This window comes from Choloepus didactylus, chromosome 23, assembly GCF_015220235.1.
Source record: "Choloepus didactylus isolate mChoDid1 chromosome 23, mChoDid1.pri, whole genome shotgun sequence".
Lineage (NCBI taxonomy): Eukaryota > Metazoa > Chordata > Mammalia > Pilosa > Megalonychidae > Choloepus > Choloepus didactylus.
This window is the reverse complement of record NC_051329.1, coordinates 15165276-15178372: the sequence shown is the minus strand read 5'-3', so window position 1 is coordinate 15178372 and position 13097 is coordinate 15165276. Positions and strand designations below refer to the sequence as shown.

Below are 13097 nucleotides of genomic sequence, written 5' to 3'. Positions count from 1 at the left end.
CCACCTTTCTAGAGTAAATGATTAGCATGGCATTGTTTGGAGTACTTCACTCACACGCTTTGTTTATGAACTCTTTTGGGTGTTCTAAGAATGGTTCCTATTAATTTCTGCTGCTGCTTGTCTTTCATGGAAATAAACAACCTATAACAATAAACAAACTTGAGATCAGCCCCCAACTGTGCTCTGTTCTAAAGAAAAGTTCCTATAGGGCAGTGAAGGAATCAGACCTTTTAGAAAGATGAGAAAGGATAGAACACTAACACTGGCATCTTCATCAAAAAGCATTAATTTTAAGTGCCTAAATCCAATGGTGCTAGACTCTCAAAGGTCATTTCAAACATGACTTGAGCCTAAGAATAGTAGGCCTTTGTTTCTTTGTTAATGAAGTGTAATGGAGGTCAAGTAACATTTTCTTTGTAGCAAGTAAGGGGAATCTGTGTATAGTTGTATTCCCTTTAGGGCCCAATCATGGATATTCAGTTGCTAGGTGACACTGGCCAAAAGCTCAAGTCTCATGCCAGTACAAATTTCTAAAGACTGTGTATGACTCTGATATTTGATTTCAGACTGGAGTATCCTCCTTGGAGAATGTTCACTACAGACAATCAGCAAACAGCTCAAGGATGTGTGCCGGATGTGTGGAATCTCTGCCGCAGACTCTCCTTCAATCCTCAGTGCCTGCCTGGTTGCCATGGAGCCCCAGGGGTCCTTTGTAGTGATGCCAGGTAAATTTCCTCTTGTCAGTTTCATTAATTAGGCATCACATCAATTCAGTCCATTCAAACTTAAGTCCACAGATAAGCGTAGAGTGTATCTTTATTATATTATTACTGTGTTATAAGAAAATATTTTACTTTGGGCTCAAAATGGAAACCATTTGATTTCTTCCAAGGAGAGTAGTTTATGATTTTATTATCCTTGTTGACCATAGCTTGAGACAGAGATTGTAAATTCCAGATTTGTTGTTAGTGTATGAAGATCACCATTGAAGAAGCTACTAAACTGGATTCTAGCATGATACATATTTGAATATCCTTTGAAGACACATCTTTTACAGAATCCCCAAGTAGCCCCAAGAGGGTATTTAAGGTGTCCCTGATATGATTGAGGATTAATGGTCAGGAAAGTAGGAATGAAGCATTTAGCACAGGACCTGGGACACAGTAAGCTCTCAATAATGGAATTGCCAGTATGAGGATAACCAAAACATTATAGACACTGAATTTTTTAAAGGTGTGGTTGATTTTTTAAAACCATCAGCTAAGCAGTTTTACATTTTTCTAACCTGTTTTTCTCATCGATATATTTCTTTGATTAATGGAAGACCCTATCCACTTGCTCCTAGTAGAAATCATTAGTGTTGTGGTGTGAGTGGGGTTACTTGTCATTAATCTAGTGAGAGACAGATACCCTATATTGGCCTTATCATTAGACCTTAAGTTACCTCGGGTGCCTACACAGTCTTTGTGCTTCTGTCCTCATCTGTAAAATGGGGATAATAGTTCCTACCTTGATGATTTAATGAGATAACATGAATAAAGAGTTTAGCACAGAATCTGGCATGTGGTAAGCACTCACTGAATTTCAATTTTAACAATTATTAACTGAATGGGATTGTATGATGAAGGATCTATAGGGATTGTATGATGTATGATGTAGGAGAACAACTAATAAATGATTAGAAACACATGAGGAAGTAAAGTAGGGGGTTTGTTTTTTATAAATATTTCTTATATAAATAACGAAAACATATTTGATGGACTTGATCCAACTTTATCTTAACTTTTCCAGTGTCAGTTGAGGCTTGGGTTATCACAGCTATATGTCCTGAGATCAACCCCTCTTGATATTTCATTTCTGGGATCGTTTACTTTTGCACAAGGAGAATTGATATGATTCTTTTTCTTTTTTAAAGATGCTGTCACTATGGGCTCTGTTTTTGGCCGAAGTACTGCACTGAACATGCAGTCATCCCAGCTTAACACACCTCAAGATGCTTCTTGTACACACATCTTGGTGTTCCCAACATCATCAACCATCCAAGTGGCTCCAGCCAACTATCCCAATGAAGATGGGTTTAGCCCCAACAATGGTGAGTAAAAAACCTATATGAATAGACCTCAACTCCCTATAGAAGACACAGACCTAGAATGTGGAGTCATGGGGTTGCTGCAAGTTTTTCTGTGTTGTAATAAACACTATATCAAATATGAGGAGGGAACAGATGGGTTGAGAATCTTTTTGGTTTTAAAGATTTGATGTCAGTCAGTACTACTACAAAGACCTAATCTTTCCTCTCTTGGGTAATTAACTTTCTCTTGTTTTTCATTAAAGGCAAAAAAATTAATTATCTCCTTCATGTGGGTGTCACTTTTCGAATAAGTATTTGTTGATCTGGTTTGAAATGTGTGAAGACTATCAGGCAACACGATGATAGTACTTGCCTTCAACTAGTCATTTGGAATCCAATTTGCTGTAAAGCAATTCCTTATTTGATTAACCTTAATGGATTTTTGGGTTTGAATATCTGTAAGGCATTTGTTAAGAAATGGCTATTTATAAACTGTTAGATGCTTAGTATTATGCATCCATTTGAATAGCTTTTAAAGAATTTTTAATAGGTACCAGCATTTACCCATTTTAAGTGGGAAGGAGGAAAGGATACCACATTTCTTTTTCCTTAAACTTTTTATTTTGAAATAATTTCAAAGTTAAAAAGACAGTTGCAAGAATAATACAAACCCCATACAGAGAACTCCAACATACCACCCCCACCCCGCCACCCCTCCATACCAATTTTAACGTTTTATCACCTTGTATCTATTTTCTGAACAGTTGAGAGCAGGTTGCATACCTCATACCCTTTCAACATTTATCTATGTACATTTCCTAAGAATAAGGATATTTACTTATGTATCCACCTTAAGTGCAGTTATCAACTTCAAGAAATTTAACATTGATATAAAGCTTCTATTTTATATTCCAATGTTTTCTTATGTCCAAACAATGTCCTTTTGAGCCTTTTCTCCTCCATTCTTAGATCCTGTCCAGGATCACCTATTGCATTTAATTGCCATTGTTTCTTTAGGTGCCCTATCATTTTTCTTTTTAAATTGTGGCAATGTACATATGACATAAACCTTCCCATCCCAGTTGCTCTCAAATACACCATTTAGTGGGATTAATCACATTCACAGTGTTATGGTACCCTCACCACCATCCATTACTAGTACTTTGCCTTCTCAAACAAACCTTACATGCATTATGTAGTATGATCCCAACCAAATAACAAATACATAAAAAAAAGAAACACATGAGAAAAAGGAAGAATCATAGTCAAATGATTCCCTTTTTATACTTTTTCCAAATCGTCTACCGTAAGTGTACCATATTTTATAATATGGGAGAGGAATTCATAATGAAAACATAGTGCTTTGATCTGCTTTTGGAATAGGCCCCCAGTTTTAAGTCATGTTCACACCTATTACCATGCACTACCTAACTCTCTAGTATTTTAGTTGCTAATTGGAAGCATAAATGGAGTCTTACTGTTATCTTGGATGGTGTCAACTTTAACTTTTTTTTAATAATTAAGTTGCTTCTTTAGCTGTTTTGCCATCTTTTTTGTGCCTCTGAAGGCTGTACATAGTGTAAGGTTTTATTTATTTATTTATTTTTTTATTTCTCCATTTTGTTAATACCTCACGTTAGATCAGTGGAGAGAGTATAAAATGAAAGAATAATTTGCAGCACCTTGCACTCAGTAGGCACTCATTCAGTCTTACTAAGTTGTTAATAACATGCCGATACTGGTCATAGGCTAACAAACAGTATATTATTAAGTCAGAATGTGGATTATCTAATTAATTTTTATGCTTTTTTTCTTCCCTCCCCTCTAGATGATATGTTTGTTGACCTTCCATTCCCAGATGATATGGACAACGATATCGGCATATTAATGACTGGGAACCTCCATTCATCTCCCAACTCCTCCCCAGTTCCCTCCCCAGGCTCTCCTGGAATTGGTGTGGGCTCTCATTTTCAGCATAGTCGGGTAAGGATGATTTGAAGTAGGATGCTTTTAAAAACCTCAACCCTCAGGAGAATAATCCTTTTGAAGTATCTTTTTACTACATACACCTTTATTCTTGCTGGTCCTAGTGTCCGGTACAAGAGAAGTAAGTGTTGGAAAGTTACTCTTTAGTTTAAGTAGAAGGTAGTGATTTAGAATTAACTTATTATTCCTGATGATTAAGTTTTGTCAGAAGAATAGTCTTATTACAGCTGCAAGAATTTTATGCGTTGCTTTCTTAAAGCAAAAGTTAGTTCAGGTTGCTTGCTGCTTCCATGTTATTTTTTTACCACAATAGTGGCTTTTGCAAGGCTAGTTCAACATCCCTACTTATTTAACAGGCAAAGTGAATGTGTTAATTAAAGAACATGTTGTTGTTTGATTATTCTGAAAGGAGCCTGTCTGCTTTTTTTCATGTCATGATACTTTTATATATACAGTCCCAATCTCTATAGCCAACCTGTGGAAATGGCAAGAGCCAGCAAGTAGCTGATTTTAGAGAAATGACGAGGTTAATGCAAGTGTATTAAGGAACAAAATGAGAGCTTACACTAGTTCTGTCTTTAAATATTCCAGGGATATTGGAGTGGATCAACAGAAGATTTACAAATTAGAAGGTTCTGCCATGGCTTGTGTTAACTTTGTTTCAAAGTAGATGATTCATGCCTCAGCACTATATTGTACTTTTTATTTAAACTGTATGATACTGAGGGATTAAGACCTAAAAAACAGCTATGTCTAAAATCTTAAACTAGACAAGTATAAGCAACCCTGTTCACACATTTAGACACAAACATGTACTTTGGATGAAACCAGGAAAGGGCAACTCAGAGTCCCTTCACCCCTTTTCACTCCCTTCTGGAAGGAAGAGATCTTAAATGTGTTCATTTCCTCTACAGTTACTCACCAGTTAATGAAAACTTATTGTTTCATTGGAGACTGTTGTGATAGGAATGAAGAACACAAGTTTTACTTTGGATAGTTTTAATTTAGGATTAATATGAATTCTAGAGATAAATAGCAGTTAAGAATGCATGCCCCAGAGCCTGGCAGCCCCTGCTCTGAATTAGGGCGCTATTGCATACAAGCTTTGTGACCTTGGACAAGCTTACTTTACCTTTCTCAGCCTTACCTGTGAAATGGAAATAATGCACCTACCTCCCAGTACCTATTGTAATTCAGTTTATCCATTAACAAAGAATTGGTAACCTAAGTGTAATTTCTAAGAAACAGAGATGGTGCTGAATTTTCTCCCTTTGTTAAAGCTTCAAGCCCTGAAATCTTTAAATTGAATGGCGAAGTGTAAGTTGGTCACATGGCCCGTTCAATCCTGACCACTCACAGCCAGGTAACCCCTGAGAGGCTTTCAACATTTTCTCTTTCTGAACAATTAAACATTTTTTGATATCCGAGTAAGATACTATAGCAACAGAGGAAAGAATTTATTCAAGGTTGGAGTCAAGTTTTTTTTTTAATTAAGAATTGACAGTTTGATGTTGTAGTGGAAGATTTTTTTTCCACCTTTTTCCACCTCTAAACAGAAGGTTTGTGAAAACAAATGGATTACTTTTGCCTACACAAAAGGTACATTTTTAACTCTTATGGCTAGCCTAAAAGAATAAAAGGCTGAAGTAAATGTCAGTTGCAAAAAAAGTACAATAAGGTTCTTAAAGGAGTCTTCCTTTAAGAAAATTAAAACATGGCTTCTTCATTGGCAGATCTCACACTGCTGCACCTGCAGCTGCTGGCGTAGGGCTCACATCCCCTGACCGCGGTGGCTGACGGTGGGACAGTGGGTGGGCAGGGGCTCTCCTTGGGGGTTTGGTTGGTTGCTGGTGGAAAAGCACATGAGTGTGGGCTTCAACTGTCAGAGATTACACTCTTTCCAAGTTTAGTTTGTTACCTAATCATGTCACGGAACTGATTTTATATTTTGCAGAAAAGAAACCAGAGCAGATAAATCTATACTTAACTTGACTGGTGCTGTTAGTTTTTCCGGTATCTTCTGCCTGAGCTTTTGTGAGATATCTGTCTGTGTAGCAAAGTATATGCCTCTCTGTTTACCTTTCTTGTCACCTGACTTTTTTTGTAGGTACTGCCAGAAAGGGGATTAGTCAGTACAGTGCCCAGAGTGAACTGATGAAAGTTGGTTTAAAGCTTTATTTGAAATGAGAAATGCTTATCATGCTTCTGGGACTTTGTTTTTCAGAGCCAGGGTGAACGTCTTCTTTCTAGAGAAGCACCGGAGGAGCTAAAACAGCAACCTCTGGCCCTTGGGTATTTTGTTTCAACTGCCAAAGCTGAGAATCTCCCTCAGTGGTTTTGGTCATCATGTCCCCAGGCTCAGAACCAGTGCCCCCTCTTCCTAAAGGTTGGTTTGGCCTCATATTTGAAGTTCTGGGGGATGAGTAATTAATGGTGAAATTCAATTTTGGCTTAAAAAGTTCTATCTTAGTCACCATAGTCATATTGTGTTCCCTGTTTCTCTCATCTCTACTTATACCTTGAGTATATAGTATATTTTAATTGCAGTTGTAGGTGGAGAGGACATGTCACAAAGGAATTAATTGCATTAACCCAAGGAGACTGTGGCGCCTAGAGCTTGTATCTAGGATGGATGTGTGATTCTACAGATTGATCTTTCTCCAAGTCCGTATTGCGTTGCTGTCAATGGCCTGGGCAAAAGGATGATAAGAACTAACTGTTCTACTCTTCCTCCCCTGCCGCAGGCTGTCAGGGTTCTTTATTAGAGAAGGGCAAGAGTCAGCTTAAAAAAAAAAAAAAGCCACATTTACACTTACTCCTTCCTGTTTATTTCTTGGAACCCCTTAATCTAAGTTAAGAGTTAAAATCAAAAGATCCCATACTTCTAGTTTGAGTGAAAGAACCCAGAATGAAATCTATTTTTCACCTACTGATTAGCAAAAATCCAGAGGTTTGACAACATACTCTCTTGGCAGGGCCATGTGGAGAAGGCATTCTCATGTGTTGCTGGAATGCCAAATGATACAACCTTCCACATTTCCCTTTCTGATGTGGCAGTCCCACTTCTCAGAATCTATTCCAAAGATACTTTGGCAAAAATTTTAAAAATGACATGTACAAGATAGAAACAACCTACATAAAGGTTGTTGATAAAGGACCAGTTGAATAAACTACTGTACATCCATACAATGGAATATTAGTAATCTATTCAAAATGAAGAATATTTCTATATAATTATTTCCGTGGATTAATATATGACACATACGTACACATACAAATTTATCTGCTTATATTTTCAATGAAAGGTTAAATCAACCACTAATAAAATGAAGCAATTTTCTTTTCCTAATGACTTTAATATATCATTATGAGATCAAAGAAGTTATATAAAAATCCATGTAATTTTTACTTCAATTAGAATTTTCAGTATGAACCCAGATTTATCTGCTTATTTTTCTCTCTAAAATATACACACTTCCTACTTAAGCCTACTGAAAAAATTAGGAGCAGTGACAGCTTAGTGTCAATAAACACCTCTGATGCCATGATTGTGGGTTCCTAAATACCATTTATCACTCAAAAGAATCAGGGTTCTTTGACAAAATGGTTGATTAACATGTTCTAGAGCAAGAAATATTCAAGGTGGGTCTGGCATAATTTGTCATCCCTAAAAACAAGGAAGTTATCAAAGATTATTAGAATCATACCAAAGCACCCAAGAGCCAGCTTGGAGGGGTTCTCATTGGCCAGAGATGGGACAAATTAAGCATCAAAAAGAATGATGACAGCAATAGATTGAAATAAATCCAAGGTTCAGATCCTTTGGAAGCAGCTAGAACATCAACTCATTAATCTGAAAATTGATAATGGGAGGGAATCAAGCATTTATGTTGTTTCTTCTTTACACTTTATATTTCCAGTTGTTTAGTAAAATAAAATATGCTAAAGCAATCAGGTGAAAAATTGTTGGGTACCTTATAATGGATGGAGCACCTTGATACCAGCTGAACCCAGTGATCAATCTCATTATGTAAAGTGGTCAACCAGATGTTATGTGTCTTTCGATGTGACGTGATAAGAGCACATCCCCACCTGTCAAGTTTTCTTGCCACCCCCACCCTCCCCAGCTCCCACACCAATGAATCTGAATCTTATGAAGCCTCTGGAGCTAACCATTGGCTTTTGGGAAATAAAGACAGAGGACCATGCTAAACACCATAACAAGGATGCAGTCAGACATATCCAGACTGTGGGGCCTTCTGTAGGTTAAGATCCTAAGAGGTACATTATTTAATCATTTGCAACGTTGTGGACCAGGTTGGGTCATGACTTTAATAAACCAAATGTAAAAATATGTTTTTGAGATAATCAGGGAAACTTGTGCATGAATTGTACATTAGATGATGATATAAAATGAATCATGCTATTAAAGAATTGGATGACGATATTAAAGAATCACTGATAATTTTTGTTGAGTATGACGATTACTGTTTTAAAAGATCCTTATCTATTAGCGATGCCTACTAAATCACTTACATTCAAGATCGTGGACAAAAAGAAAAATAGGTCAAAAAAGGTACCACACCCCCCCCCCCCCCCCCATTCTAGGATATGGAATTATTTGGGATCACGTAGGGGTGACTGGGGCAGCTTAAAATTCATAGACTGATAGAAGCCCTGACTTCTAGGGACTCTAGAGAGCATTTGCTTCTGGCAGACATGGCCCTACCTTTTTTCTGTACCATGGTTGTCAAGACTAGGAGGGTAACTTTCTTTTTCCTTTTGCCAGGCTTCGCTGCATCACCACATTTCTGTAGCACAGATGGATGAACTTCTCCCTGCCAGGAATTCTCAACGAGTTCCACATCCTCTCGACTCCAAAACTACATCTGATGTTTTAAGGTAGATTCAGACCAAAGCACCATAGTACTATAATTTGAAATTATATTCCTTTATTATTCTTTTCCCAAGGTGTTTTTGAGTGTGGTTTTCATAGAAAAGATGCTACCTTTTGTGCAGTGGAGCACTGTCTGATTAGCCAGTGAAAGCTATGGTGCACTGGACAGTATAACTCATTTTGTTAAATTAGATAGTTATGTGCAATTACAATCGCCTTTGTTTCCTATTTAGGGGAAGCATTTCATGGTGATGAAAACAGAAGAGAGTCTAGAACTTAAAGCACTTTGCAATGAAAGCATTTTTTTTTTACCCCTTACACAAATTTTATAAACAAAATTAAGTAGAAGATAAATTCCACAGGTGGGAAATGCCTCCCAGGGGTGTGTATTAATTTTCTTGTGCTTTAGTAGGCCATAAACATTCTTCAGGAACCTTGAGAAAATTTATACAAGCTTTTTCTAATGTTTTCTAACTCTTTAAACAATTTGGAAATTACATTATGCAGGAAACTAACGAACCTGAATTTGGCTCCCAGCAGTGCTGTCCAGTAGAAACATATTGTGCGTCCCATTTATAATTTTAAAATTTCCTAGAAGCCACATTAAAAAAAAGGAAATCTTTGAAGTTAACTTTAATAATATATTTTATTTAAGTCAATATCCAAAAAGTTATCATTTTAACATGTTATCAATTTAAAATATTAAGATATTTTACATTCTTTTTGACTACTAGGTTTTTGAAATCCAGTGCATATTTTATACTTACAGCACATCTTAGTTTGGACCAGCCACATTTCAAGTGCTCAGTACATCCATTTGGCTAGTGGCTACCGCATTGGACAGCACGCTTTAGAAAGAAGGGGGGATGTGAGAGACAGATTGTGAAGGAGCCTGGGGACAATTAAAGAATAACTTCAGACCTTCTTCCTGCTAAAATCTGGAATGTGTAGAATTTGAGAACCAGAATTCCCTTCTGTCACTGGCCATGCCCCTGATCTGTGTGTTCTCTTTGGCAGGTTTGTTTTGGAACAGTACAATGCTCTGTCCTGGCTCACGTGCAATCCGGCCACCCAGGACCGTACTTCCTGCCTTCCTGTCCACTTTGTGGTGCTCACTCAGTTGTACAATGCCATCATGAATATACTTTAATTGGAAAAGCACTTGTTCTCTCTGGCTCAGTTCCTTCTCCCCGCAACCTCAGTTCAAGGAACCTGCTACACTCTGCAAATTCCCCACATCCTTTTCTTCAGACCACTCTCCACAGTCCTGCACTGTGATTACTTTTCAGCAGGCACATGTCAAATCTGCAGTGTTCATTACCAGAGTGACTCACTGACACCTCTCTCATGGACCTGGAAACTTCCATAAGCAGTGATTTTCAGCCAGAGTTACAGTGTGCGCAGCCTCAAACCACTGGTCCACAGGAAGTTCTTTTGTTGTTGGTTTTAAAGAGGGAAACAGAAGAGACAGTACCCTTTTGCACAAGAGTCTGTGTTTTCAGTCTCTGTTTAAAATAAGGGCAGTTTAGCCCTTTGGATGAAATCCTCTAGTTACTCATATATGGCCTGTGGTTTACCTGAACTCCATAATCTGGGACTTTTTAAAAGTAAGAACCAGCTCAAGTACATGACGTAACGGGGTTTCTGTCTCCTTTATTGCTCCCATCTAGGTCAGCATGACTGCTTTGGTTGACTCTGTACCTGTGTGTAGATGTGAAAGGTCTGGAGACATCTTAATTTTGTTTATTTATTTTAAGATGTTTTGTCATGGGTTTTTGTGACTTTCAATTTTTTTAAAATTCTTGAGGACCAGGTAAAGTAGCTGAAACTCAACTGCGATCCACCATAGGATTCTTTGACTACATAATACCTCTGTCCTAGAAGCCAGAAAAGGAATGAAGACGAATTGGGGAGATTATGCCTAAAAAGTAATATATTCAAAACCACCCAGCAGTAGGTTTTGTTAAGAACAAACTGGGTTTTAAAAGTTCTGCCATGATCCTTACTACAAGTGGCCAGCGTTTCCTGAAGGATAACATTTTTATATAGAAGGCAGTCCAGCTCAACCCAGAGCCATGGAGGCAAGTTCTTTAATTAGTTTTATATAGTCACAATGGCAATATATTTTCCAGTGAATTCTTATTGAAAGCCAGGTCTCTCCTCTCATTAGATCAAAAAGGACGCCATGTACATATCACAATCAAAAGTATTTGCTCATAAATATGGTGAATTTTTTCTGGACCATAGGAATATTATTTCAAAGAAATATTACAATTTCCCATTAAATTAGTACTTGAAGTTGAGCCTTCATGGTGGGACTTTTTTAAAAAAGCCTTTTTAAAACATTAATGGCTAATTGAAGTATTTTATGACTCCTCATTCCAGGCCCGAGAGGGTTGTCTTTAAGACTCTGTTTCTACTACTTACTGTTGCCGTCTGTTTTTTTCTGAGGGGTGGTGGGCACAAGCTCACCTTCTGGGAATCACATTGATCCGGCTGCTGGAGCTCACGTCAGCTGTGGAGAGAATCATGCAAATTTTAAAAGTTCTTCCAAGAGACCTCCATGTCCTGGTTATTAACAAAAAAAAAAAAAAAAAAAAAGAAAAAAAAAAGAAAAATGTAATAATTGATATGATTTTGTAAAAGTATTTTTCTTGAAATAATCTAACGTTTAAAACATTATATTAAAAAATAAAGTGTGGTGGGAAGGTGAAAGCAGAGAAATAACTTGTAAATGGATAATTTTGTTCTCTGTGCCACCAATTAAAGGGGAGGGGTTGACTTTCTCAATGTATAGGTTAAAAAAATCTGATATATCAAACAATTTGTATCTAATGTGTACAGTGTAAAATTGACTTTAAAAATATTGCAGTGCTATTTTTTCTTAATCAGAAAGGAAAATTCTCAAGGCCTTTTGAAGAGCATAAGATGATGAAGATTGTAAACTTGTATAAAATTATCTTGGTGAGAAGACAAATTGTAAAGTAGATATTTGTACTCTTTTACCACTTTGGGGTTGCTTTTTTCCCAGAATTCATCAGAACTTTGAATTTTTTTTTTAAATGGGCTGTTTTTAATGCAGGGGCTTTTTTTCCCTAGAAACCCAATTCTAATAAGCAAAAAAGAAAAAAAAAAAAAAAAACCAAAACCTACAAAAATTAAAAAAAAAAAAGGCAGCAAAGGGTAGTTTTCATCTGGTGTCTTTTATTTAAGTTTTTTAAGTTAAGAAAAGCTGGTGACATATTTATACGTTTTTGTGCAAAAATAAATGAATGGCAATAGATTTTAAAAAATCTTATTATGTACTTCTGTGTGAAAAAGTCTGTATAATATTTCCCTTAAATATGCATTATTTTACTTGTGAGTTTTTTACTGAATTAATCCGAAATGTACAAGCCCTGGATTTGCTACAGAATGAGAAGTTATTTTATTTTATTTTTTTTTACTTTTAATTTTAGAAATTCTGCAGAAATCAGAACTTTTACCATGGTTTGAACTAAAATGGTGAAAGGGGGAGGGGAGAGGGTTGGGATTGTCCAGCATGCTTGTATGTATATTTCAGAACCTTTTTTAAATGTAAAAGCTGTACATTTCTGGGAAGTTCTGAATTTCTTTTGTTTCTTTTTTTCCTTCAAGCATTTTGCAGTGAGCTTCTTTTATATATAGCAAACAATTTGAAAGAATACAAAAAATATGTGAAGTTCAATTAAAAAAACTACAGTATAGCGCTGGTACAGTACACTAAAAGACTTTGATAAAAAGAAACAATAATAAAAGGCCTCCATTTTAAATGTCATTCATATATACCTTGTGGATGAGAGCTATATACTTTTTCACACTTTTTTAGAGGAATAAATTATTGAATTACTGAAATGTTGAGTGGCTTTTTTCCCTTCCATCCAACTTTGTAATAAAATTATCAATGCCTATTTCAAAGCTGTATGCATTCTGGACTGAAAAAGATTAGGAGCCAGGCTCTACGTTCCATGGTCAGTAAAATGGGTGTACATTTTTACTGCCCCTAATCACCCCCAGCTGTTTGAAATGATATTCTCATACTCAAAGCTTCAAGTGCCTTCCTAGATCAGTTTTTATAGATGGTAAGGTTAATATTCTGCTAAAGCACTAACACAACATTGAATT

General features: G+C 36.6%; 1 protein-coding gene across 4 annotated transcripts in view; it reads left to right on the top strand.

Annotated features, from left to right (window-relative positions):
* MED13L (mediator complex subunit 13L) overlaps positions 1-12822 on the top strand; it is a 358048-nt gene extending 345226 nt beyond the window's left edge. For 3 of the 4 annotated variants that reach the window (XM_037816610.1, XM_037816608.1, XM_037816609.1), the window contains 6 exons: positions 567-725; positions 1916-2092; positions 3900-4054; positions 6282-6443; positions 8847-8959; positions 9972-10104. In XM_037816610.1, coding sequence (XP_037672538.1) covers positions 567-725; positions 1916-2092; positions 3900-4054; positions 6282-6443; positions 8847-8959; positions 9972-10104 — 899 coding nt within the window. Of the gene's footprint in view, positions 1-566; positions 726-1915; positions 2093-3899; positions 4055-6281; positions 6444-8846; positions 8960-9971 lie in introns of all 4 variants that reach the window. The other variant, XM_037816607.1, reaches the window with a different exon arrangement.
* Positions 12823-13097: the final 275 nt, after the last annotated feature.